Source organism: Drosophila yakuba, chromosome 3R, assembly GCF_016746365.2.
Source record: "Drosophila yakuba strain Tai18E2 chromosome 3R, Prin_Dyak_Tai18E2_2.1, whole genome shotgun sequence".
In the NCBI taxonomy this organism is placed as follows: Eukaryota; Metazoa; Arthropoda; class Insecta; order Diptera; family Drosophilidae; genus Drosophila; species Drosophila yakuba.
The window spans coordinates 10,480,531-10,506,833 of NC_052530.2; the positions used below are offsets into that span (position 1 = coordinate 10,480,531).

General features: G+C 41.4%; 1 protein-coding gene across 16 annotated transcripts in view; it reads right to left on the reverse strand.

Annotated features, from left to right (window-relative positions):
• Window positions 1-26,303, reverse strand: part of LOC6536288 (tight junction protein ZO-1) — an 86,429-nt gene that overhangs the window by 6,463 nt on the left and 53,663 nt on the right. For 6 of the 16 annotated variants that reach the window (XM_002096838.4, XM_015192149.3, XM_015192146.3 and 3 more), the window contains 7 exons: window positions 8,939-9,108; window positions 5,238-6,800; window positions 4,578-5,175; window positions 1,383-1,616; window positions 475-1,058; window positions 264-412; window positions 98-197 (listed from right to left, as the gene is read on the reverse strand). In XM_002096838.4, the coding sequence (XP_002096874.1) occupies window positions 98-197; window positions 264-412; window positions 475-1,058; window positions 1,383-1,616; window positions 4,578-5,175; window positions 5,238-6,800; window positions 8,939-9,108 (3,398 nt within the window). Of the gene's footprint in view, window positions 1-97; window positions 198-263; window positions 413-474; window positions 1,059-1,382; window positions 3,841-4,577; window positions 5,176-5,237; window positions 6,801-8,938; window positions 9,109-11,168; window positions 11,383-12,486; window positions 12,616-23,920; window positions 24,532-26,303 lie in introns of those variants that run through there. The other 10 variants (XM_015192145.3, XM_015192153.3, XM_039375833.2 and 7 more) reach the window with 7 other exon arrangements.

The window sequence follows — 26,303 nt, forward strand, 5'->3', positions numbered from 1 at the left end:
AAGAAGTATGTTTTTTAATTTTGACTGAGCCTCGCGATTTATACAGTATTTTGAGGGCATTTCCAAAGCTATGCATTTTCATCACGCCTATTCATACCTGTATTTGCCGTAATCCGTTTTCGTCTCCACCAAAGGCTTGCGTGGGCTGCTTTCGAGGCCCAGATTCGAAGGACGCTGTGGAGTGCCATTGCGTGGATCTGTCGAGTGATATCAAGTACGTTTGTTAGCTGTGAAAAGGCCATCGAGTATAGCGGTATACCTACCGATATTACGGGACGCATTCATGTCGTGGTAGTGCGGTCTGCCCGGACTGCTCTGTCGGTTCAGATCGTTGGGTCCTCCGAAGCTGCGATGGTCGTGCGGAGTGCGGCCGTAGTCGTGCGACTGACCCGTCGGCGGCAAGGGGCGTCCACTGAGACAATTTGGGGAAACAAATAAATAATAAAGTACATAAGCTATATTTTATAAACTCACCTTGCATTTGGCACTGATTTGAGATCGTCGGGTGCATTGGGACCCAGTCGGCCAAGGTTTTGCATGGCCATTTGTGTATTGTTGTACGAGTCGTAGCTGGAAACACTGTCGTAGGTCGATGCACCTCCGGCGCCTCCTCCGTTGGCCTTCAGCTGCGCATTCAAACGAGCCTGGCGCTCCAAGGATGCGTGGGTTTGCTGCTGCTGCTGCTGGCGATCCAGGGTTTCAGCTGCCCCGGAGCCGACCAGAGCATTGCGGGTTATGTACTCCGCCTGGACATCGTCCTGCACCACAGCCTTGCCGAACAGACGCTCCTGGGCACTGCGACCCAGGGTGCCATTTCGCGATGACGAGCCCGAGGTGTTCAGCGGTATATCCCCCGGCTTCGACTGACGATCGATGCGGGGCGGCAGATCGGGCGCATTAATCCCGTACAGGGATTGCGGCCTCACTGCAGCCGGATCTCCTCCTACGCCGGGCTGTTGCGGCTGCGGGGGCACGTTGGTACCGTAGATGCTGTACTTGCTGGAGTCCATGGTCTGGCGGCGATTGGGATTCGCGGGGACACCATGGTCGTAGGGTACCTGCGGCAGGTGCATTGCAAGGGGTTCGTGAGTGGGTGGTGAAATAGATTAGCACACTAGTTGAACTGGTCAGCAAAAATAAGACTTCTTGAGAGACGTAATGGAAAATATTGAGCTTGAAATCTCATTTATTATTTGTTTTATTTTGGCTGACCATTGTTATTGTGATGAGAATTGGATGGACGCTTAGAAACTTCCCAAGTTCTGGTTGTGATTTCTCTTTTTCAGTTTAGTGTAAGCGCATGCCATTTCTATGTTTTGTTTTGTTTTGTATGCTTGTTTGGTTGTTTGTTTGGTTGGTTGGTTGGTTTTTCGACCTCTTACCGTATATGGAGGTGGTAGTCCTTCACCAATTATGTCTCTATCCCTATCCAAGTTATCCTGATTAGTGGCAATCGATGGATCTGAGCTCGCTTTAACCAACTGCGGCAAATTGCCAAGCGACAATGATGCGGATGGGCCGGGACTCAGTTCCAAATCGGATTCGGGACTTGATGCATACGAGAGTCGGGATGTGGTCATGGGGAATAGGAAATCGTCGGAGAGGGATTCTACTGGCTGGGTTTTGGTAGTTTGGTAGTTTGCAGGTTTGAAGGTTTTGGGCGCAAATTGTTGGCAAAAGTTAATTGAATTTAGCGATAGTAATAATGTTGGTTTGTTCGAATTTAGTCAAATTTAGCGCCAACGTTTGGTTTTTGTTGTCAATTAAAACGCAAGAACAGCAACAAGAAACGTTGATGAAACATTGAAAAGTATATGATTGATTCGATTCGATTGATTGAGAGGCGTTCGATTGCGAAGCATTTGGATACGTAATGTGTGGACGAACACAAGATATTTGGCATTTTGAGTATATTTTGTTGTTTTGTTTTTTGGTTTTTTTGTTTGTTTTTAGTTTTGGACGAGGACATTTTGATTATTTTTGGTGGTGTTTGTTTAATTATATGCATCGGGTTTTACGGGTGATTAAGCGGGGAATGACCATGATGATGTATATTTGGTTTTTGTTTTTGGTTTTGGTATGTAAATAAAAGAAACAAATGAAACGAAAAACATTTAGTTAGCAACTTTATAAGAATATTTGCAAAAATTTGCATGGCGATTTTTGCGTAAATACTTAAGCCTAAATATGTATGTCAAATTGGTTCGATAAAAGTGGTTTATTGATAATGAGTTCGTTTGGAGTAGGAAAACTGTCATTCACTGGGAGTACAAAGTGGAAATGTGAGAAGATAAGTATTTAAATTCGTATAAATGCAGATCCTGGATCTCTTGAGATTAAATAGTGTACTTTATACATCCCCTGGAATGACAATTTACTTTGTTTTGTAGGATTATGTGGTACTCATGATTTTAGCAACACGATTACACACATTTATATGTACATATTCAACGAATAGCGGGCTACACGCAGTATTATTGTTCTTGATCATGCTACATGAGGAGTTTCGGGTCTTATGAATAATTTAGTACGAACAACTACATGCGATAATTACACAGAGAAGGGCTTGGTAAGAAGGATAGAGGAGATTCAGTTGAAAAGTCTTGTGCCCCCAGCGAATTGATCTATATAAATCAGATCTCGCTTCTTTCGGAAGCTTTTCAACTAAATTAACACCGATTCTCATGCAATGCATTCGTTAGTTTGGCCAACATTGTTGTTGGAATCAGCATTATTAACATGGCTATTGTTGTTGGTATTAATATTGTGGCTATGGCTGTTGCTGTTGTTGTTGATGCTCCTGCTGTTGCTACAATTATTGTTATTGTTGTTCAGGCTACTTGAATTATTGAGACTGGCTATTTGACTGGTGAGATTATTGAAGGCCAGCGTAAAGCTGCCCTCATCCGCCAAAGTGCCATCACTGCTCTCGTGTCCATTGCTCAACCCATTGCCATTGCCATGGCCATTGGCCAGAAGATTGCTCAGTGATCCCGAGGAGGAGGAGTAGTTGCTTCTGCCCTGACCATTGCTAATCAATCGCTGCTGTGGCTTGGCCATCGGTGCCCTTTTGGATGCATTCGATGCATCTGCAGCAAGATACTGTTGCTGCTGTTGCTGCTGCTGCTGCTGCTCCAGCTGCAGATTGCTGTTCTTGCTCTTGGCCAGATCCGGCTGCTGCTGCTGCTGCTGCTGGGGCAGAAGATTCAGACTGGAATCGAAGAGATTCTTCTGCAGCAGCAGCTCGTGGTAGTAGTAGGGCGTGGTCCTACGTTCCACCTGGGCATTGGACCGCAATCCATAGCGGCTGACTGCCGATGGTCCGGGCTGAAAGGGCCTCATGGCGGCGTTTGAGTGATTCGATTGATTCACGGCACTCGTACTGCCGCCATTCGAATTCGAGTTCAAATAGCTCTGACTCATTAGATTTGGCTGAGAACTGTGATACTGGGAGTTGGATCCCTGGCCATCCATGGCCAGAACACTATCATCCAGTGGCATCATGGGAGCGGGCTCAACGGGCGGTGCCAGGCCACTGGGCATCGAGGAAGCGGGCTTTATGATCGGCACCATCGTATAGGACCTGCGATCTCGGGGCTTTTCAGCCAAACTCTGGCTGTGGGCGTAGCCCACGGGCGGTGGGCGTGGCGGCGGAGGAGTGTGTGCCTGGTTTTGGATAAGCGAATAGGATTTGCTCGGATTCTGGCTCAGATTGAGATTGAGATTCAGATCCTGCGAGTAGCGTGGCACTGAGGTAGATGAAATGGGGCGGCAACAAGCTAGCTGGCATGGCTGGGCGATGTAGGGGGGGAATAACATTTCGGTGGGGGAATCGGGGAACTGTTAATATGATTTTTTTTGTTTTTTTGTTTACGGTACGTTGACAACAATCATGGGCATGTTTGTAAGTGTGTGTGGTTGTGTGTGTTTTAAAAAACGAATAAGAAAAAGTATCGAAAGTAAAAATTAGAATATTGACCATAACCATTTGTAGAAATTATAGAGTTATAGGGCTTTCAAATTAGTTGAAGGAGTCCATTCGGTAAATAAGATTATTTAAGATTGGAAAAAACTATTGGGCTGGGATATCATCGGTATAACTAAAACTATATCAAATAAACTGATACATAGACGCAGTAAAAAACATTCCTTTCTTAAATATTGTTGTCTACAGTTTTTTATGTATACGTATTATGGTAGTTACTAGTGTTGACATGTTAATTGACCTCTAATCGTGCTAAGTCGTTCTTAGTTTTGTTGGAAAGAGGGAAAAAGAAAGCCAAACTGGTTTTCTATCTATTCAGAATGCAGTTCCTATTAAAGTTTGGTAAACGAAACAAGGTGTTTGTGTTAAATATTTGAGATCTCCTAAAACCTACATTTCTACATACATTAATCCATCACCTGCTCGGAGAGTTAGGACATCGTTAAGTTAGAGATTACAAAGTTATCAAATGGAGCCACGACATCCAGTAGATGCTTGGTTTTTAATTAGACTTAAGGACTAGCTACATTGGACAATACTCAGACGACGACTAGGATGGACTTGAAATCCGAACGGGAAGCAAAAGACTCACCTTGGACTCGGACATCCACACGGCGCCGCTCTGCTGCAGATCGATCGAATCGCGCAACTTTCGGTACCAGGACTCCTCGTCGCTCAACGCGATCTGGGTGCTGAAGATGTGCGACCAGACGCGCTCCAGTTTCTGGCACTGCTCCAGGAGCTTCTTGGAGCTCTTGTGGGCCGCCTTGGGTAGTCCGTGGCGCAGCTGCTTGATCACGTGCTTGCTGTCTGTCTTCAGGAAGATCACTACCGGATAGAACTGGGCGTAGTTGAGACGATCCACGGCATTTGGCGTTATATCCAGCAGGGCGTGCTTGCCACGATCCATCACATCGCGTATATTCGAGAGCCTGACGATGCGGCACTTTCCACTAGTTGCAGCCGACTTGTCGTCATCCTGCAGTGGAGTCGAAAACTTGTCGGGGAAATCCTTGGCCAAACGCTCGCGGGCCAGATCGGATACGGGTCCGAACAGCACTACGGGTCGCACGAAGCCTGGATGGCGGAGAACGACACGCTCGTAGGCGGGGAATTTGGAAATGCTGTCGGAGAAGACCACATCGTCCCAGTTTTCGCGGGACAGACTCTTCGAGCGTCGGTGCGTCGAGCTGTTGGTTAACAAATAAAAGTTATTAGGTATTCGGTTTGTGTAGAAGACCAATAAACTTACCGTCGTCGCCGGAAGAAGTTGCCTCTCGATTCGTTGGCATTCATCTCCTTCTTAGTGGCATTGAACTGGGCAGTGGCCAGCTCTTCGGCCCGCGACTTGTTCGGTATAACGCCGCGCTGCATCTCCTGGTGACCGCGTCCGATCTTCAGCACTTGCCAGGAGCCGACAACGCCATTGTGCAGGGTGTCGATCACCCGGAACACATCGCCCGCCTTGAAGGCCATCTCGCCTTTGGAAGGATTATCGCAGTGAAAATGTGTCTTGATGTGGAAGGAGTCGCCACGTTGGTTGGTCACCACCTCGTCGTACTCCTCCTTGCAGTACTGCACAATCAAATCGATGCGATCCTGCAGGCTCAACAGAAAGAGCACAGCCTCCTCTCGCGTCACTCCGTTCATGTCCATGTCGTTGACCTTGAGGATCTTATCGCCGGGCATTAAACCCTGCAGCGAGGCTGGAGATCCCGGTTGTACGGCAGTCACAAAAATACCGGCTTCATTGCCGCCGGTTAAGCGGATGCCCACGCTTCCCTCCTTCTGGAAGGAAATGAATCTCGGCTCGGCACTCTGGCGCTCCTCGTACAATTGCCTGCGAGAGCTGTAGAAATCCTCTTGAGCTGCTCCACCGCTGGATCCTCTAGGTGGTGGCGGGCGTGGCGGCTCGTCGATGGCTGCACTCCTGCCACGCGTTGGTGTTACGGGTCTGTCCAGCTGCTGCAGAGATACCCCATCCATGATGGGTCCCCGGGAGCGACCTCGCGGTGTGAGATTGCTCTTTTCGTCGTTCAGCCCATTGCCATTGAGATTGGGACCATTGGAGGTGCGTGTGGGTGGCTGCACGTACAGATTCTGCGAGGAGTAACTGGCTCCGCCCGGCAGATATGGATCTTCGAGATTGTTGTTGCTGCCGCTGCATCCGGATACCTGAGGCTGATGAGTGGCGTATATATTCGCCGACGCCTGGTGGCTGGCTGAGTTGTTCAGATTCAGTTGGCTAACAGCTGCTTGATTGGTGATGTCCCGTAGAACCACCAGATTCAAGCGCTCCTTGCAGCCATCGATGATCTTCTTCGCCTCCTTGAGACTCATCGTGTCCCCGCAATTGGTGTTGTGGATGCGGGTGATGATGTCACCCTCTTGCAAGCTGTAACCATTGGCATTTAGTTGCTCGCGAGCCTTGGAGGAAATCTCCTTAACAAACAGCCGGCAGCCGAGCACCACACCATAGTCATCTTTCTTTCCGCCCTTCGTTAGGGTCACCTTGATGGGCTGACCACTGCTGGCATTCTGCACCAGGGAGGAGTTCAGGGAGTTGGGTTGACTCAGACTCGTCAGGGGGGTGGGTGCAACTCCTCCACTTCCGTTGGCCATTAGACCAACCGAACTGAGACTGTGCGAGTGCTGATGCTGCACTGCACCTGCAGCATTAATGGGATTGAGGGGCACGCGACGCTTGACCACCAATTGGACCGTGTTGCCACTGTCGCGCAACACCTGCACCGCGGTGGCGTACTCCACGTTCTCCAGGGAGACGCCGTTCACCGAGATTATCCGATCGTTGACTCTGCAATGTGGAATAGAAATGGCTTTAGTGTCGGGCGCAATAATATGGATCACTTGGCTTGGTTAAGTAATTGTCGGTCGCGTAGCTCGTAAACCCTGCCCTAATGACCGAATCGTGACGAAACTGGGAGAACAGAGGTTTCTGTTTCTGTTTATATGCAGGTCATTAGAAGCGACCTTGTCCATTTCTACACAGTCATTAGACCTGCAGCCATAATAAAGGAAACATTTTGGGATAGTCGCAACTTGAAAATACTCAGGAAATATATTGGCCTCTATTGAAATTGGTACGAAGGTCACTATAGTAATCATATCAGCTAGTTTATTATTTAAAACACTATCACACTGACCTAAATGAATAGTATATGAATTTAATCATAATGTTATCTACCTGAATATATATTTTCCAGTGGTTTACTATCACATGCTTGCATTTGCTCAATGTCACAACTGAGTACAGGGTATTGAAAACAGTAGCACACATGATATTCAGCTACAGATACAAAGATACAATTTGTTTCGGATCATTGAGTGCAATGCGATCGGACAGGCAGAGATCAGACTTCTCACTCTCAATCCCCCAGCAACTTGAAGTGAAATCAGGTTAGTTTCGGATTGAAGACATACGCTAATAAACCGGCAATTGTCTGAGCTCTTCAGCATGACTAGACCAGACTGGAAGTAATGAAGAATACCGAGGCGTCTGCCATAAGCGGCTTCCTTGGATTTCTGAGGAATACGAGTATCGCTGGCGGTACTTGGTTTGTTTGTACAGGCCTGAACAATTACGGTCCGTTCTTGGAACGGAACTCAGAAGTGGCATTAAGTGGAGGAATGAAAAGTAAAAATGTAATAGTAAATAGCACATGACGAATTAACGACAAGAATGTTATACTTTAGATACAGATACAGGTACAGATACAATAGGTGTGTGTTGCTCTCGGCGCGGCAGACAAAGTGCCTAATGATACAAATTATATTGCATGTCTGAGGCGAAACATAACCATAATTAAGTTGTCTACGAGTGCAGAAAGAAGCGGCAACCGAACCAAGTCAACCTGAGCCGCGTTTTACTTTCGGTTCGACATGGCTGGAACCATTCGGTCTGTTCGGAGCGGCTTAGCGATTAAGCTGGCCAAAAATGCGGAAAATGCGCCTTGGAATGCCTTGAGTTTGGTTGGAAAAACTCAGTTGTGTGCTAAGAAAAATGTGTTACACAAGTCTACAAAATATATAGATTACCTTTATTTAATAAAAACAATAATTAGGTTGGTAGTTTGTGAAGCAAGCTCAGATGGCAATGCATAAAAAATGTTATTTTCGGGAATGATGAATATTCCCAAGTGATTAATTTTTCTTAGTGTATACTAGTTGCAGCGAAACTTTGGCCATAGTGAACCCACATGCCCTTAGCCAGCTTTTCAAAGACATGTGCTGGGCTGCAGCTAATTTCCACTTGTCTCCGCGCACTTTGCCAACAATTTTCCAGCCTCGGCAGCGGGATTTTCCTTTTGAAATCCTCCGGCAGTCGCAGGTAAGGGACAACGTGAAAATAGTTCTCTGCATGTCTGGGCCAGGGTAAATAGTTTCTTGGGAAAAAAGATTATGACAAGTCTACAATCACTAGAGCCTCTTCGCTGTCTATTGAAAAACGCTTTGGAATTTTTATTATCGCCAAGAGAAACAGCTTCAGAGGCACCGAGTTCGAGTTGTCGAGGCGTTGGTTTAATTAAATACCTTCTTATTTTTTTTTGGGACCGACTCTACGTGAGTTTGAAGTATTGAAGTGTGCGCATTTCGGGTTTTATATTTGAAGGAGTGGGTATACGAAAAAGAAGAAAAAAAGAAGTTCTAAGCCCAAGATTAACGATGTCAATTGTCAGCAGCATGTCGGGAATTTATAATGCCCGTTTTCGTTTGGAGTAGAGAACAACTAGTTCTGGGCAACTAGAAGTCTTCTATATTGTATTTGATCAGCCTGCATGGGGGTCTATTCAGCATGTCGGACCTATTCCGAACAACAATTAGTTTCCTGCCAGATAATAATTCAAAATGCATTGAAAAGGTCTGCTTCCCTGCTTCCTAAGGGGTCAGTAACTTCTGTTGAGTCATCCCGCGGTCGTCGTATCGAATACTCACTGCAATCGATCCTCGGCGGGGCCACCTTTCAGCACATCGCTAACTGCTATCGAGGGATCGCCGTTGGCGAAGTGCGGATTATCACGTCCACCGGAAACGGCGATGCCGAATCCATAACCCGGCACCCGAGTCACTGCCACCGTGTGGTACTCCCAAGTGGTTCGATCACCCTGCAAAATCGAGAAAATAATATGAAATATGTTAAATGCTTTCAAATTCTATACAAAAAGTACATATGGAATATAGAAAAAAAACGTAAAAAATTACTATAAATTTGTAGTAAAAATTGGTGGGTAAAATTTCCTCTCTTTGCTGCATTTCCCAATTTATTTCAATATAGTTTAATTGAAATTTGTTAAGGACGGCTGCCAGGCGGAAATGCACATGTGACTTCCGCACTTCCATTATTTTTACACACTCTTGTATGCGACCTGTTGCCCATTCCCTTGAACGACCCATGAATGTTTAGCCACTCGGACACGATTCAATTTTATGCACTAGAGGTTCCAGCAGAAGTGCGTAAAGGGGGGTAGTGGTGGTGAGTTGTAAAAATAATAGTACAAATAATGAAGGAAATAGGACTTGTTGGGTGTGCACTCGCTGTGACTGAATGGGAATTTGTGGAGCTTTTGCTTTTCATTTGTTGTTTTTCTGACTGAGACACACCTGACACAAGAGCGGAACTAAATAAAGCTGAAAACGATTTGTGTACAATTGAATTCTATTTGGAAATGCCACGAATGCAGTCGAATCTGCATACAAAAAGCCAGCAGAGATAGAAATATTTCATTTTCTTTAGCACAAAAGAAGTTGGGAATGAAAGATGAACAAGAAATGTGAGTTATAAACATGTAAATGTACTTTTTAATGGCTAGCGTAAATATTTCTTTTCTCATCTTCATTTTTCTATTTTAATTATGAGCAGTGGGCACAAAGGGCACGTTATATGCCTGCATTTGTGATTCTATTAACAGTGTAATGCTGGGAAAATCAAATACATTTAGTTCGCCATTCAACAACTCAATTAAATTAATGATTTCAATCGGCTGGCACGCACTTCCTCACCCAATTTACCACCTGCAATTACAAAATCATTTTAGTTTGACTTCATTTACCCTCACAGCAGGTGCTCCTCCGCCCAGCCAAAATCGCAATTCGACACACTTCCCCCATATGGGGACCAACTCAATTGAGAGTTCCAGATCCAGTCATTACACAAATCCAATATACAATGAAGATAAATCAATTAAAGTCAAATCCCATCAAGCTGTTGCCCAATCCAGTTTGCATTCAATTCACCGTGATTCACTCGACAAAACTCCACAAAAACCATTCGAAAATGCAATCAATTTCGGATCTGTCGTTCAGCGAGCCAGCCAATCCCCTAAAACAACAAAATTTAAGCGAAATTTTCATGCCTGTCTCAGGTGGGCGCCACAAACCAAAAAAACGAAAAAAAAAATCAAAATATATATAATTTTAACAGACAGACGCAACACGACGCATCCAATTACAAAAAGTCGGAATAACATACCACGCGTGGGCTGGTATAAATAATAAACGAAATTAACTAACAAAAATACAAATTTGTGCAGTCGCGTGGGCCAAGCTGAAGCTAATAAATATTTATAAAGTTATAAGTCTGCTGCAGGTGTAGTAGCTTCATAGCTATGTATATATGTGGATTTGCATCGGACATCAGTGCACATCCACATCTGCCCAGAAATCTTTGGTTATGCTTGGCTAGCATAAAACAAAAATAAAACGCGAGGGAGCCGAAAACATGAAAGAAGATTTATGAATACGTTTGCTGGATTTTTGACCGACTTTGTGCATTTTGATGGGGGCGGTAAAATTATAATTAATTTAATTGCAAGTGAAATTAGTTGGAAATTTAATGGGGTGCAGCAGAAGTAAGGCGTGCGTTAAAGACTTTCTTTATAGAATGGATATGGCTCATAATTAATCAAGTCGTGTTCGCGTTGCCAAGTTTTTCTTTCCAATGAAGTTTGGTTGCCACATAAGTTTTCCCGATTCTAAGCTGTAACCGTAACCTTCATCTTCATCAGATTGTTTATCTAGCTGGTTCTGAGACCCTAACCATTCTCTTTAGTCATAATTTAAGTCGCAACCACTTGATTTATGGCCCAGTTACACACACTACACTTTTGTCTTAATCACTTTAATTATAGGGAAACAACTGAGATGTTTGCCCCTGGTTTTTGCTTACCACCAACATGTTGTTTGGAACATAATCCGGAAACTTCATCGTGTTTGCTTTTATTTGGTTTCGTTTGGCCGCAAATTGAATTGTATCTCAAACAATGCACTTTGAGCGAATCAAAGCAATTAATTTGACTATTTAATTGGTTTCGTATGACATGTTTATAGGGAGTGTAATCTCACTTGTTTGCTTTGCGATATGAATGCACGTAATTTGGCCACTTGGAGCATACACACACAGACACAGAAAATAAATATATATTTTATAACAAATGGAAATAATAAGGCACAGAAAAATAAATAAAGTGCAAAAGTTGAGGAATTTTGCGATAATAAACTTTCGCAGCTGATGTCACTTTCAATTGTTGTTAACACACACGAAATGGGTAGTTGAATATGCCAATTCATTCGTGGAAAATCCCAGCTTATTGAGGTAATGATTTATAAATAAACTTTTACTTATTTGCTGCAACTTCACGCCATTCAAAGTTTGGTTTCGATTTCGGTTTCGAACTCGATTCTATTCGATTATATTGGCAGTAGTTTTGCATATGCTAATGTCTGGTTGGCAAGAAATATCTGAACGAGGCGTCATCGAGTGACTCTCGGAGATACTTTACACTCCCATAAAGTTTCGGTGCAAATTAGCATGAATAGTCACCAACACCGAGACAATCGCTACGTGGATAGCAAAAGTAGCTCATAGATACACTGAATATATCTCTCTCTTTATAGAGACATTTGCATCGTGCAAAAGGTTTCTTGCCGTCAAGAGGCAAAAGCCAATGACCAGCAAACTTTGCGTTGCAAATTTGGAGCGGCGTGCAACAATCGCTCGTATCTGTCGGATGCACCGAAAGTGAAATGTTCACAGCTGCGCTCCGCTGAGCATTACGGATTGCCTTTTAGGTCTTGGATTGCGGATTGCACTGGGCCACGGTTTCTGGTTGCCGGTTGTTAGAAACCCCTAGTGATTCCTATTTCTCTATAAGGTATTTATTAAGGGTTTGCAAATATACCGATTTTGGACTTGATTTATCTAATTAGGAAGGTTTGTTGCATAAAACCGTTGAGTAATCATCGAAAATAACATATGCACTTTTGGTTTGAATTGTTTATCTTTGTTGTCTTGTTAATTTTTATATATATCGTAAAATATCTTTAGATTGAGCAGACGAAGTGTGAGTGTACTTAAATAAAGTCGTGCTCTAAGTGATATTTTTTCCTAATATCTTTTGCGAGTATCTGTTGATTATAATGCCACCGCGCACTTGAATAAGCTGAGCCAACTTATTAACATTAACACTTTCGTAATGAACACACACAGCAGATGGAAGATGAAGAGGGGTGCAGATAGATAGACAGATATTCGTATCTCTCGGATACGGCGCGCCGTCGCAGTTGTCCGCTGGCGGCAACCGTTGACGTTGACGGCTTGAAACACGCTTCGAAACTGTTTTTACCTACGATTGTGGACTCGTCGATGTGGATGCCAAATGCCAGCCAGCAGCAGGCAACGCGATCCAACGAACGAAGGCGCAGCGCAAAACAAACACGAGAATAAATACCGGAATGTGTGTGTGCGGTGTGTGGTGTGTGCTGTTGTATCTGTGAGATACGAACGTATCTGGGTGGATGGTGTTGGCGGACATGGGTTCCACTTTTAAATTAAAAGGCCGGAAAGGCGAACACGTAAATGTAAACAAAACAAGAAAGAAAGAGAGCCAGGCGTATAGAAAATATTTGATAAAATTGTGTATGAAAGAGATTTTCAGATTGGAGTTTCTTTTCACAAAGTGCGGGTCTACGAAGAGTGCCTTTGTGTGTATGTGTGTGTGTGTAAATGGGTGTGGAACGTATATGTGGATTAAAAGAAAAGGGCTGTGAGGAAGGGAGTTTGAAAGAAAATGATCCGGTTTGATGTCTGGAACTTCTGCCGAGGATCAAAGGAGATGTGCCACATCAAACAAAGGGCGGAATTTCATCATGAATTGAAAGTAAATGCAAAGAAATATTAAATTTCATCATACAAATATAACTGAGTAAACTTAAAAACCTCTGCAATCGCTGCACAGAATCTAAAACTTCCTCAAGCGATGCAACAAATCCCCATCTATTCAAAGATTTTTCCCTTTCTTTGCCGCGCCACTTGAGAAGTGCTGAAAAGTTGAAAAGTTCATAACTTGAGAAAGGCAACTTCAATTCAATTAACTCTCTCTCTCTTTTTCGTTCTGCCCGTCTTGAAAGCAATCCGAAAGATCATGTGCAACCGGTCAACAATGGCATATTAATTCAATCAAGAGGTCGCTTATTAAACGTTTAAACGTTTTAAGTGACAAACATGAGACTCCGGAGCGAAGGAGCCACAGAGATCACTCCATTATGCGACTACTGAACTAAACTGAACAGAAATGATATGAACTGAAGTCGCAAGTGACAGCAGAATATTCCGTGAATTAAATTCTGCACATTGAAGTGCAAGCGATGCAGAAATTGCTGCATTCATGAATTTTAGAGGCAGCGAAAAGCTGAAAGTCAGCTTTAAAAAGTGCCCCGGGTGGAGGGTTTCATATGCAGATAAACACTCACAGTGGAGCTTCTGTATGGACAACTATGAATGAGATGCTATAACTCAGCCCTTCTATTACTTTAAAGTCTACTTCCTACTGAAATTCACTACCTTGATTCTTGGTTTAAGTCCTCAAAAGTTATTTATTCCAGTTGCGCTTATACAAGCTGCACTGTGAGTAGTTATTCATACATGTAGATGGGTAGTTGTGTAGAGCAAAGTAATCCACCATCCAGACTGTCAGCAACTAAGACAGACTGCAACCGACTGCAGCATCCCCCGCCTTCTCCCCCGCCCTAAGAATCGCGCATATTTATGCAAAATTAAAAGCAAATCAACAAGGCAGTACGATTTCCATTTGCACACGCCATCAGCATAGTTTTTCCCCCACAGTTCCCCCCCGTTCGTTGGCAAAAAAAATATGTAAACGACTCTGACGCCATTGCCAATACCACAAAAAGCGGCCAAACAATAGAGCTCCAGTCTGGAATTCCTATAAAGTAGAATTTCTTGTTGGCGGCGAGTGAACTTGGTGCCAAAATAGTGGGGAATAAAACAAAAGCCCGCCGTCTCACACTCGGTCAGCAACAAGCCAACTAAAACAAAGGCAAATATTGTTGGCCAACGATGATATTGAATTGCTTAGTTGGGGTCAAGCGGGCAGCAGTGATATACCATTGCATACCATTGCAGATACATAAATCATAGAGTGCCCCAGGTCAGATCGCATCTAAATGATCGCTTAGATTGGTTCAACACCTACTGAGATTCGAGAAAAGGGACTAAACCCTTTTTGATGTCTGGGCTCTCACGCAATTTATCAACGATTTAATGAATTTTTAATCTATTTCTATTTCTTCTGGTCTATTGGCCGTGTTGTACAGTCTGTTTCTGGGATCCAGTGAGATCGGTCAGGTAGGAATCTCTATTGCTAGCGGCGTTTCAGGTACCTAGGAGGGAGAAAACATGTCGGGACACGACCTATGTGGATGCTATTCTGGTTCCTGACACAAGTTCCACACGAAGAACCCCTCTTTGTGTTTTGTGTACCTCAATTGATAAACAATTGACTCTTGTGCATCGCACACACACATATATATATATGTATGTATGTGCATGCATACATACAGGCACAAAAATGCAATCAGCCATGACAATTTTAATTTAAGTACTCCCTTGATCCCCCCTCCCTCTATTCTGGGTTTCTGTTTTTTGTGTGTTTTTTTCTCGGCGCAGGATAAAGTTTTGTATATAAAACTTGGCAGAGCGGTTGAATTTGGCCAGCCAAAAACTTGTGTTTTTCCCGTTTTTGCCTACTTCTTTTAAGCCGCATTTCATTTGTCGAAGAGGCACGAACGCGAGTAAATAAGTTGGCGAGCAAAGGATTTTTATCGAGTTCTGTTCTTGTTTAATGATACACCAGTCTGTTTGTGTTTTTAGTTGGCCTGTTTGCAATAGGGTGGCTCAGCAGATGTTGAAGTTTTTGTTTTTTCATTCAATGAAAAGTATATGTACACATGTTGGAGGAATTACTGGGAATTTCAGCGACTTACTGGCGAAATATATTTGTGGATTATCGAATTTCTCAATAACATAAATCAGTTGTCGGATGAGTTCTTAAAATGATTGTCACTTGTTTGGGTGAAACCATCAGGCGCCTCCAGAGGAAACACCCGCTTGATCTCCCCCACTTATAACCCACTACAATGAACCCCCGACCTATCTACAACTTTGTAATCCCTTAAGTTAATGCCCCCCCACCCAAACATTTAATTATTGTCCACATGGACAGATTTTAAATTAATAAATGTACGATACAACAAAAAAAAAAAAAAAAAAAAACTTGTTTGGGATATGTGAAAACTCGATAGTGTATAATAACGATAACCTAAGTTTTTAAATTCTGTGGAATATTTTGCATAATATTTGTAACGCTCTTCACTTGTTTACGCTTTTCCAATAAATTTTAAATTCGACCATGAGCCACCATATTGCCACATTGACACTGCATGTGAGGCAGCTGTGACTCTTCTACTCGGCAACTGATTCGCATGCATGGCAGAGGTCCTTGGACGTGTTCCTGTGCCCAAGTTGGCCACTTGTCTGCTGGGTGTTAAGCGACATCAAACAGTGCTTTTACCCCTTCGGCGCCTCTCGGCCCTGTGGTTGGTTGCATAGGAAGCGGGGACTGTCGGGATTGTGGGGCATGATTGGAGGACACCACAGGCGTATCCGCAACAACGACAACTGGTCGAGGTGGCGTTATCCTGGCGGCCACGTAGATGACATACGACTTGTCTGCGGCGATTACCAAAACGGAAGGACGATGGCCCGGTGGTAATGGCAATGTGACAAGGTGGGTGGCAGGATAATGGGTACAGTGGGGCTGAGCAGCCCACCCACTTGACATGTCGAGGCCATTTTGGACAAGAGCTTTTCAATAACAAAATTTGCATATTGCCTGTGCAGGCACTGGAAATAATCGTGGCAGATACTATTTTACATTTAACTTGATGTGTTTAACAATTACTTTACATCCAGTTGAATTAGTTATTTATTTCTTACAATATGATACATTTGAACATACATAAGTTATGCTAAACCCCCAACGGCACTGATCTACTTTTTTTCCAGTGCATTTGCGTCAGACCAAATAACGCGTCTGAGTGTTTGTCCTTTGGGGAGCATTTAACTGGTTTTATGCCGTCGCGACGTGTTAATGTTTTGCAGTCAGCTTAAAGCTTAAAGTGCGACAATCGAAAAGCGAGGCCCAGCATGAATTTGAGTCGAGAGTATCTATATAAGTGTATGAAAACTTTCAAACCAAACTCGGTGCGCACTCATGGGCATTTTTTGTTCGAAAGAATTTCTATCTGTGCCCATTTATCGAGTGTTTTCTATTGTTCTTTAGTTTTTCGCTTTGTGCGTGGTACGTGCTTGAACTACAAAACTCTAGATTTCATTTCATATATATAAATTAGGCACCCCTCACCCCCCTCGCGTTGCAATTGAGTTTCCAGCAAAGTGCGTTCATGTGTTTGAGTTATGGTGCGCATGCGTGCCACTTGGAAAATGGGAAATGGAAATGCCCTCGGGAGTGCATTCATGTCTATAGATAGATTTTAGCTGTCTAATGGAAATGACCTTAGGTAACTTATTTGGGTCAGCCGAGCAGGATAAATTAAACTCGGGGGCAGACTCAACCAGAATTTGGTGTTTCTTGAAATTGGATATCTCGAGATCAAACCCTTAAAATCCAAGGTAACAATGGAGAAATGTGGCAAACGATAATGGGATCTTAACCCAAAAAGGGAGTAAAGTAAGATCTTTTGATTGGTAATATCGAACAATGCTCCAAAATGAAAACCTTTGCTTCAAAGCACAATATTATTATATTCTTGTGATAAACGTTTGAACGAAATTTTGGAGTTCTTTATATCCCCTTATATAAGAAAAACTCAGATTTATACCCATGAATAAGAAGATGGTCATGATTTCTTTGATTTATCTACAACCTTTTTGGTATTTTAAGGAGATTACTTTACTTAGTCGATATCTTAAAGGCCTCCAAATCCTTAAAGCTCAACACTTTGACCCCTCGCCATTGTTATGGGCCGCATAAAAAACATTCGAGCATCCTTTCACTTGTCAGGACGTGTTATCCTCAACACACAATGAGACTCTCTCTATGTGTGCCTTTCTATGGCCCAGAGCAAACACCTACTCCATTTTCACTTCTTTTTGTATAAGAACGATATGTAAACAGGAAATGGGATACAACAGGATACAACAGGATACAGGCTACGGAATACATTCTACATGGCTCTTACATCTTGCTACTATCTGTTCTTGCCGTATGCAAAGAGTAAACACTCTGAAAATGAGTGTGTAATTTTCCAAGGCAAACAAGGAGTGAGGGGACTGAACACGAAGGAAACATGAAGTGCCAAAGGAACTCGGAAAATGCCGACTGACACGTCTCCGGTTTGAAATCATTGTGTCACATTCTAATCACTGTGTGCATTGCGACTGGCAAAAGTGGAGCAAAGGTGAAGTTTCCTTGAGATCCCTGCCATCGAAAAATTATGTAAGGCTGGCTGGAAAATGTGGCATGGAAATGTGAAAAGCAAATCGAGTCAATCGAATTGAAAGGAACAAACGAATATAATCAAGGAATGTAAATATGATTTAGACTTCAATCAGCTATCTGAAATTCTCTTTTATATTTCCATAACAATGTGTAATCAAGCTCGAACTTTTGAAAGTTTCAAATGTTTTCAGAAATTAATAAAATTAATCATCATGAGCATATGTACGTTGCATTTATTTGCCTAACGAAACGATCCATAAAAAACAAATTCCATAGCAATTAGTGTAACTGATTTTAGTATGCACTCAAGACTATACATTCAATTGAGCATTTAATTTTTTAAGCCTTTGCCAAAGCAATTCTCCACTCAGCAATTAAATCGCACATACGAGTGTTCGACTTAAAACAGATCACAAAACCCACGCGAAGGCATGGCATTCAAGTATCTCTTTGAAAAAAAACAGACTGAAAATGTCCATAATAGTTAATGTTACTCGTTTGTAATATGCATATGCAAACTATGTGGTAACCATCAACACCGCAAAAAAAAAAAGAAGGAACAACCGCAGACGATTATCGATACCCACGCAATCGATTTAAGTGCAATTTGCATGGCTGCGGTGTCACTTTAGTTAAACGCCATGAAAATAATTGATATGGCTTTTGGGGTGCAGTGTTTGGAAAATGCATTCATAATAGACAGAATTTTCCTCACAAAGAAATACTCAATTATTCTGCTGAAAGGTTGTGTAATACACAGTGTAGGCTTGATGTCCACACCTTTGATGCATCAATGATTCGTTTGGGCCACCAAGCCGATCGCAATGAAGTGCAATCCCATGGAATCTCGTTTCTCCCGGGGGAAGTCAAGTGGAAAATGTATGAAAAACTGAACCCAAATGACCCGTCGCCCCAGCGCACCAATAAACTAGCTTACAATGCATGGGAGAGTTTGGACCCAAAGTCCATCCATCATGTGAGGCCATAATGAGCCCGCAGCGAATCATTCACTAGTCGGGAGAAGGTTCTTCCTTAATTATGCTGAAATTATTCATACTCACGAAAATGCCCAAAGGGCATGCAAATTGTTTTAAAAGAACGTTTAACTCACCTGCAAAGAGAGGGAGAGAAAACAGAAGCAAAATGTTTAATAATTATATAATTATAAGCATTATAACTAATAGTAAAAGGGCCCTGCGAAAAAATCCCACATATCATGCATATCAAATTGGTTTTATATTTCCCAAACCCAAATAAACAGATTATACTCTATTTTGTTTACCAATGAGCACATTGTCGATTTTCAGGTTTTTTTTCCAATGATTCATAGGTTGCTGAATCCATCAATCTTAGGCTTTATCTTTGTATTCAAATTTCGATTGAAAAGACGGTCAAAAGAGAATCAACATAAAATGCGTACGTACATATATCTGATAAACACTTTCCGATGGCTTTTAAAAAAAGTTGAAATTAAAAGTTGAAGTTCGCAAAAATGCGAAACAAATCTGCTCACAGAGTTTGTGGTTCTTTTTTGGCTCAGTTGGAGTCTTCGTTTTGCTTTACCCTTCGATGTCTAATGTTTTATTCAGCCGGCTATTGATTTGCATATAAAATTGCTCGTTTGCATGTCTCGCCTGCTTCTGTTTTATCAGGGTTAAATATTATCCACGAAAGTAACTTTCACATGTAATTCTCTTAATTTGCGCGAGACAGAGACCTAAATATTCAAATTTAACTTTGACATTTAAGTAGGCGACTGGGAAATCGCAGACTGTGAAATTAAATGAGCCGCATATGGGCAAGAAAATAAGCAAATAAATGTATTAAATTCATATTTATTAAATTCATCAACTCCAAATGGAAATTCAATTATTTCATTAAATATTCATATTCTGTGTCGTCGTGGAACCCCTTTTATGAAAATGCAATGCAAACAGCGAAAAAGCCAATTACTTTTATCAGGTTTCGACAGCTTTTCAACTGTATAAACAAAAATAAAGCTGGCAGACCAACTGCCAGCCAAAAAATAATATTTATGACGAAAAATCAAACGAATAAATACTTGGCATAAATCGAAACAAAGGAAATTTATTGCAAACCAAACCGAAAATGGAACAGGAGAAGAAAGAGCTCTTCAATGGACATCGAGAGGCGTATGAATCACAGAGTGGCCTCATGAAAAGGGAATTAATTGAATGCAAATGAGGAAAGCCTCATGAAACCGCAGGTATTGAGCCAGGTGTGTCGGATTATGCATGGAATTCGCTGGATACAGCGGTTCTGCCTGAGTTGATGTGAATAGATTGAAGTTATGTCGACGTATGGGAGAGTTACTCATAAATGCACAAAAAGTTAAACTTCCTCAAAAGGAGTTAAAGTAAAGGAGATAAAATTTTGCCGCCACTCCTTTAATATATTTATTGTAATTTATTTAAGTAATTATTTTCCAGTGTATGCAGAATGTGTGTCTTTGCTTTAGAACAGGTTTTTCCTTATAATTATGAATCAATCGACAAGAATTTGAGACTGGGTGCGGTGTGTGTGCGGTTTGGGGCAGCGTGTCAAGTGAAGTTGTCTTTGGTTTTGTACTCGTACATATATCCACCAACTGCAAAGACACAACTACAAATTGTGACCATTCATTTCCCAATCAATGCTGCTACTACCTCAAAGCTCAGTGTTTGTTTCTGAGTTTCCATCGAGTTGGTTTCGTAAGGGGCCAAATCAAAAACGAGAAAAAAAACTAAACAAGTCTTGGCCACCACAAAATGCAGCTCTCAACGCATTTTACATGTTTTATTGTGCATTTTTTCGAGTCTTTAAAACTATGCAACTCTTTGCTGAATGAACCACACATATCTTGGCCTGATGGGGTTTTGTTTTGGGGTTTGTGCACCAGTCGCAGTCTGAAATCCAGTTTAATGTGCTGCATCTAGATTGTCGCTCTTGATTGCAGATTTCCATTTCCAAATGCTAATAAATCTTGGCTATTAATAAGATCGTTTTGCGTAAGTGTTGTGAGAAATGTTTTTTTTTTTTCCATGGCTCTGAGAAGTGGAGCAGGTGGAACGAGTTAAGAATTGGAAGGCGAAATCAGATATATTTATGTGTATAAACATAAATGAAGAGTTTTCAAGGTTAATGTTTAGTAAAACATCAAGTTCGCTATAAGTCTTTTGACAAAATAAACTGAGAGGCTAATATCTTGATTATATGCCAACATGATGAAAAGAAAACCCACACCCCTGCCAAAATCCTTTTGTTTTCAATCAAATTTTCACATGAAGCCCTACCCAACCCCCTAAAGAAAACCAGGGAATTACAAAGGAATGCCTTCATCAAAGTGCAGCCAACGAAAAAAAACCAAAGTTAATTTGAAGCTCACGTGACTAACACAAGACAGAAGCTAAATTAACAATTTTACAGCTGCAGTTGGCGGGCGGGGAAAGTGGAAAAGGGTTTTCCCCGATTGCAGGCCCAAACAATTTGGCGGCCCAACTTGGCAGCATGGCAACCAACTGGGCGGAGATACATAGATACAGATACAAACGGATTTCCAGGGTGCTGGGTAATTGCCTGAACATGGGAAGGGCCCGTGGCCCCAGCGAGTATAAAAATCACTCAATTGGCCCCGTCCGAGATCAATACAATGCAATGCAGTTCATGGCCTCATGACTAGATAACTTTCCAAAGTTCGACTGACTGGCAGCTGCAGCATAATGGCGTTAAATTACCAATATAAATCAATGGGTTAAACATAACGAAAACCAACACCCGCATCCCACCACACACACACACATACACACACGGAAAAAGAGATATAATATTAGGGAGCGGTTTTTCTGGGGGGTGGGAGGATCGAAATCTCAGAGTCTCCAAAGGGCACCGGCTATCGTTTACGTAGCCAGCAAAAACCAGTTCAACAACTTGACTTGGATGCTGGCCAAAGACTTTTTCTTTCTTTTGAAGCGGGTTTATTTTTATCTGAGTGGAACTATGGACATATGTATGTATGTATGTACGTGTATAAGACCCGGCTCACTCAATCCTTGGAGAGTTCTCGAGTCTTAGGGCCACGAATCGTGTTTCTGGTTCTTGGCTCTCTTATTTTATTTCCAGATCGAACACCAAGATCGCTTTTTTCCTTTTCTTTATTTTTTTGTACCATTTTTATGGTCGTGTGAAACTGGTTTGTGCTCGATGTGGTGGTAGAGATTCTTTATGGGCCTGCTGTATTTGCTTTTCCAGAAATCGGTTTAAAGGATTTCACAAACTTGAGCAGCGGCGAGCATAAATTGCGGTTTAAGGTGCTCGAAAATGTCTTCATAAATATGGGATATCTGAACTTGGCAATGGTGTATATGATAGAAATGAACATCTTGTTTATGAGGGGATTAGAACTTGGTCCAACGGATTTTTCATAAGTTATACTTATATTTCCCATGACGGATCATTGGACTTCCACTTTCTATGGCATCCGCATATCGAAGATTCTCATAACTAGTCATTAGCATTGGCATCTAAACGCCATCGCTGAAAGCTCATAAAAACAAGAGTTGAATCCACGGAATGTGGCCAAGTCAAGTCGATTAACTATAATCAATACTATATTTTTATTATTATTTGCAGCCATGAATTATGCATTCCAAGCGGCGCTTACAGATTGCTGCAGGTCTTGAGTTCAACTCAAAAAGTGAATGTCATTTTATGTCTAGTCTAAGCAATGTCAAGTTTTTTAAGCTGGCTGATCTTGATGGGAAATATTTTGAGTAACACAAATAAAATTAACCATCGCTTAAGAATCCAATAAAAATATATTTACAAAAGAGTTTAAAAAACCACCTCCTTTTGTTGACTTTCTTTCACGAAATTTCCCTATCTGCCTGGCCTATCTGAAATATTTAAAAGCTGTTTCCACATTCATTTTCAGAAAACACTCGAAAACCTGAATCAAAGTTTCACTTTCGAAATATTCATTAACTTAACGACTACAAGTTTTTGGGTTGGCAATTTCTTGGCCCATGTTTATTGCACTGCTGACGGGTTGAGGTCCTCGACTCACGGGGTGGTAGTCCTCTCACTCATCAACTGCAACAATTTGTGGTTTTGTTAATTATTTCATAGCAGAGTTGGTCATATGGAATTACACACTTTATGTTAATCAACAGTTTCCTTGGACTTCCGTTTGTTTTTCGCGTTTTTCTTCGATTTTATCATTGGCAATTTTTGTGATTGAACTATTCCGGTGAAAATAAAGGGGCTTCGTAGTGTTATCAAACTTTTGGCATCGCTCTAACCATCAATTTGTGCAGTTGAAACCTCAAACTTTGTTCGTGTTTTTTTGTTGCCTTTTCTTTATAACCTTTGTGGCTGGGGGTTGTCTGTTCATAAAAAGTTTCCTCGTCGTGTTTTTCAATGCATTTTCACTTACTGCAAACTTGGCACTTTTTTCCCCATTTGGCCTGGCTTTTTGCTGATGAGGTGAGAGTTTTCAAGCAAATAAAGAGTGTAAACAGATTTTGCCTTACTAATGAGCGGCAAAGCGGGGAGGGAGAAAAGGATGGTCTTAAACACACTTTACATGTGTTTCTTCAAGTTAATTAATTAAATTGTTTTCAGAGTTGTCCATTTTGAATTTTCTTGTTAATTAATTAAATTTTTTTCAGAGTTGTATATCTTGTCCATCTTGAACTTTCCTGTTAATTAATTAAATTGTTTTCCATTTTAAATTTTCCTGTTTGGTGATATCTTATGATGAACTGAAAATCTTATGATTTAAGATCTATAATTTTTACTATTGATTTGATTTAAATATTTATTTTTATTGTTTCTATTGGTCATCGCTCTTTTATATTTTCCTAGCCCAAGGTGTCCATTTTGTTCTATTTAATAAGTCTGTTTATTGCTAATGATGACATTTAATTACACAAATAAAAATGGCTTTTGGGCATTTGTCCGTCAATTAAACTATTAAAGTTGATTTTAGCAGTTCAACAGCTAACATCTTTTACAGAACATCTACCTATAAAAAATAACACAAATATGTGCATATTTTAACTCCAAAAACCCTCAGAAAGTTCGTTGGAATTCCGGTCTTTACCTGTTGCTGAAATGATTCATGGCGAAAATGATTGTTTGGCAGGACGAGCTGGTTGCCCGATGCCGATCCGCTGACTATATCCATTTTGAATTGATTAATTTGCGCGTCTAATGGAGGTTACTGTGGTTGCTGCAGTCGCTGTTGCTGTTGCTTTTGCTATTGCAATTGCTAGTGCCACATGTTGCACATTTGAAATCTCGCTGGCAGAAATGTAAATGCAAGATATTCACAGAAACTGGTTTCAAAGCACTTGGTTAAAGCATTTAACTGGCAAAGCACACGAATGACACTTGAATTACATTATTTCTTTGGGGTTATTTTCGTGTAATTTTCGCTTTTGGTATTATTATTCGTGTGGTGTTCTACATATCTTATTTCTTTGTTTTTTTCTGCTTAATTAATTGCAGTCGCGAGACGCGCGCGTGACAAACGAAATTCATCGGCAAAGTTCGAAACGACAAAAAAGTACAGGCGCCCCCAACGAAAACGGACAAATCAAAAGAATCGAGAGTGGTGTGGTTGGGGTGCGAGGGGGCGAATACAAAAATATTGAAGAAATCGCCGCGATATTTGGTAGAAAAATTCGTCCGTTAATCGCGTCCACTCGCCAGCAAACGTTGGCCACTTTTGAAATAGACTCAAGAAAGCAAAAGCCGACCGACGTACGTGGAAAACGTTCAGTTCGAAATATGCTCAAAAATGCCCACTCACCAATACCCCCACAGGTGTGTGCGTGCATGTGAGACAGGTAAGCACACACATATAGACACACTCACACACCTGCACACACAGGTAGACGACAGAAACACGTAAACTTGTTGCTGGCAACATGAGCGAAAAATGTTGCCCGGCAACTTTTCGCTGGCAACCCGGTTTGAACCTTATTTTATGGGACACGTTTGCCACTGTGTGTGTGCGCTTGTGTGTGTGTACAGGTGAGTTGTGTAGAGTTTCGGCTCACTCAAAACGCTCGAATGTGTGGTCAGGCGACAAAGCCACAAAATCTGAATGAAAATGGGCAGCACTGGCAACGGGTTTCGCCTTGATTCGAGACTCATTTCGTTAACCCTAAAAGTTTCGACATTTTAATCCTTTGAATATGATTTAAAATACAATTTATAATATATTTATATATTTATGGGAATTTAATTAAGTTTCGACATGAAATCTTGTTCTTTTAAAACATACTATTTATATACTTTCAGTTTTTTTTTAATTAATAATATTGTAATAATGTACTGTAGGTCCACCCATTTTGGATGTATATCAAAGGGTTAAGCAGGAACTTATCCCATATGTCCCTCTCTTTTTTTTTATTTGTCCCCCTTTTTGTGCGAAGGAGTTACGCAGTTTTTGTTGCTGTTCAAGTTTGCAATCAAAGATAAAAGAAAAACTTGGCAAAATTCTGATGATGTTGTTGTTGGTTTTTTGCTGCTGGCAATGCAGCAGTGTGAAGTTGGTATTTATAGGAATGCTGGTTGCTGTTGTTGTTGGCCGAGCTGCTGTGAATTTGCAATGAGCGAAATGGTTAAGGAACTTAAAAAACAGGTAAAAAAGGAGCTCAACAGATGGCTGCTGAAGTGCAGTGAAAATGCAATGAGTCAACGGCTGCAAGGGCGATATTCCACATAAATATATATGTTTTCGATTCGCAGATATGCCACGGAATTCCATAATCTTAATAATTGAAGGGCAAGGAGGGAAAGGAATTTCAATTGACTAGATGAAGAAAAACTTTAAAGTATTTTACTAAAAACAAGGCAAATAGAGGAAGTACAAACATTTTCTTTGAATTTCAATTAGTAAGATAGTTTTAGCTCAAATTATTTAATTTTAACCGTTCTAATGCATTCCAAAAAGTGCTTGATATTTTCTTTTTATAGTAACATGTCCTAACAATAACAAAAGAAAATAACTTTTCATTTTGCTCAAGTGGCTGCAGTGAGTAGACAAAAAGTCCAGAGAAATGGTAAAGAAAAAGCGGAAAACCCAAAGACCAATGGGTCAAATAGTTGAGTATTAACCTAGGTCATGCTGCAACTACACATATACAAATACGTTGCAATAATGAGTTTCAGAAAATGGGAAGTCAGTAAACGTATTTCAATTAAGTTTTTGATTAGTTCTGCCCGATAAAGTCCGTCTAGTTTAGATGTTTTTGTTTTTATTTCCCAAATTCAATTACCTCAAACTGCTTTTTGGAGGCGCTGATTTTTATCTAGTAGACGGGACTTCGTTAATGACCTCGCTTATGTGAAGCAATTACCTAAAAACTTAATGCACTGCCATTACTGTATATCCCCGTGTTGTTGTTGTCTTCCTATTTGTATTTTCTTTGAGCTGTTGAGCACGTGCAACATTTCAAATGGTCGGTGTGTCTTTA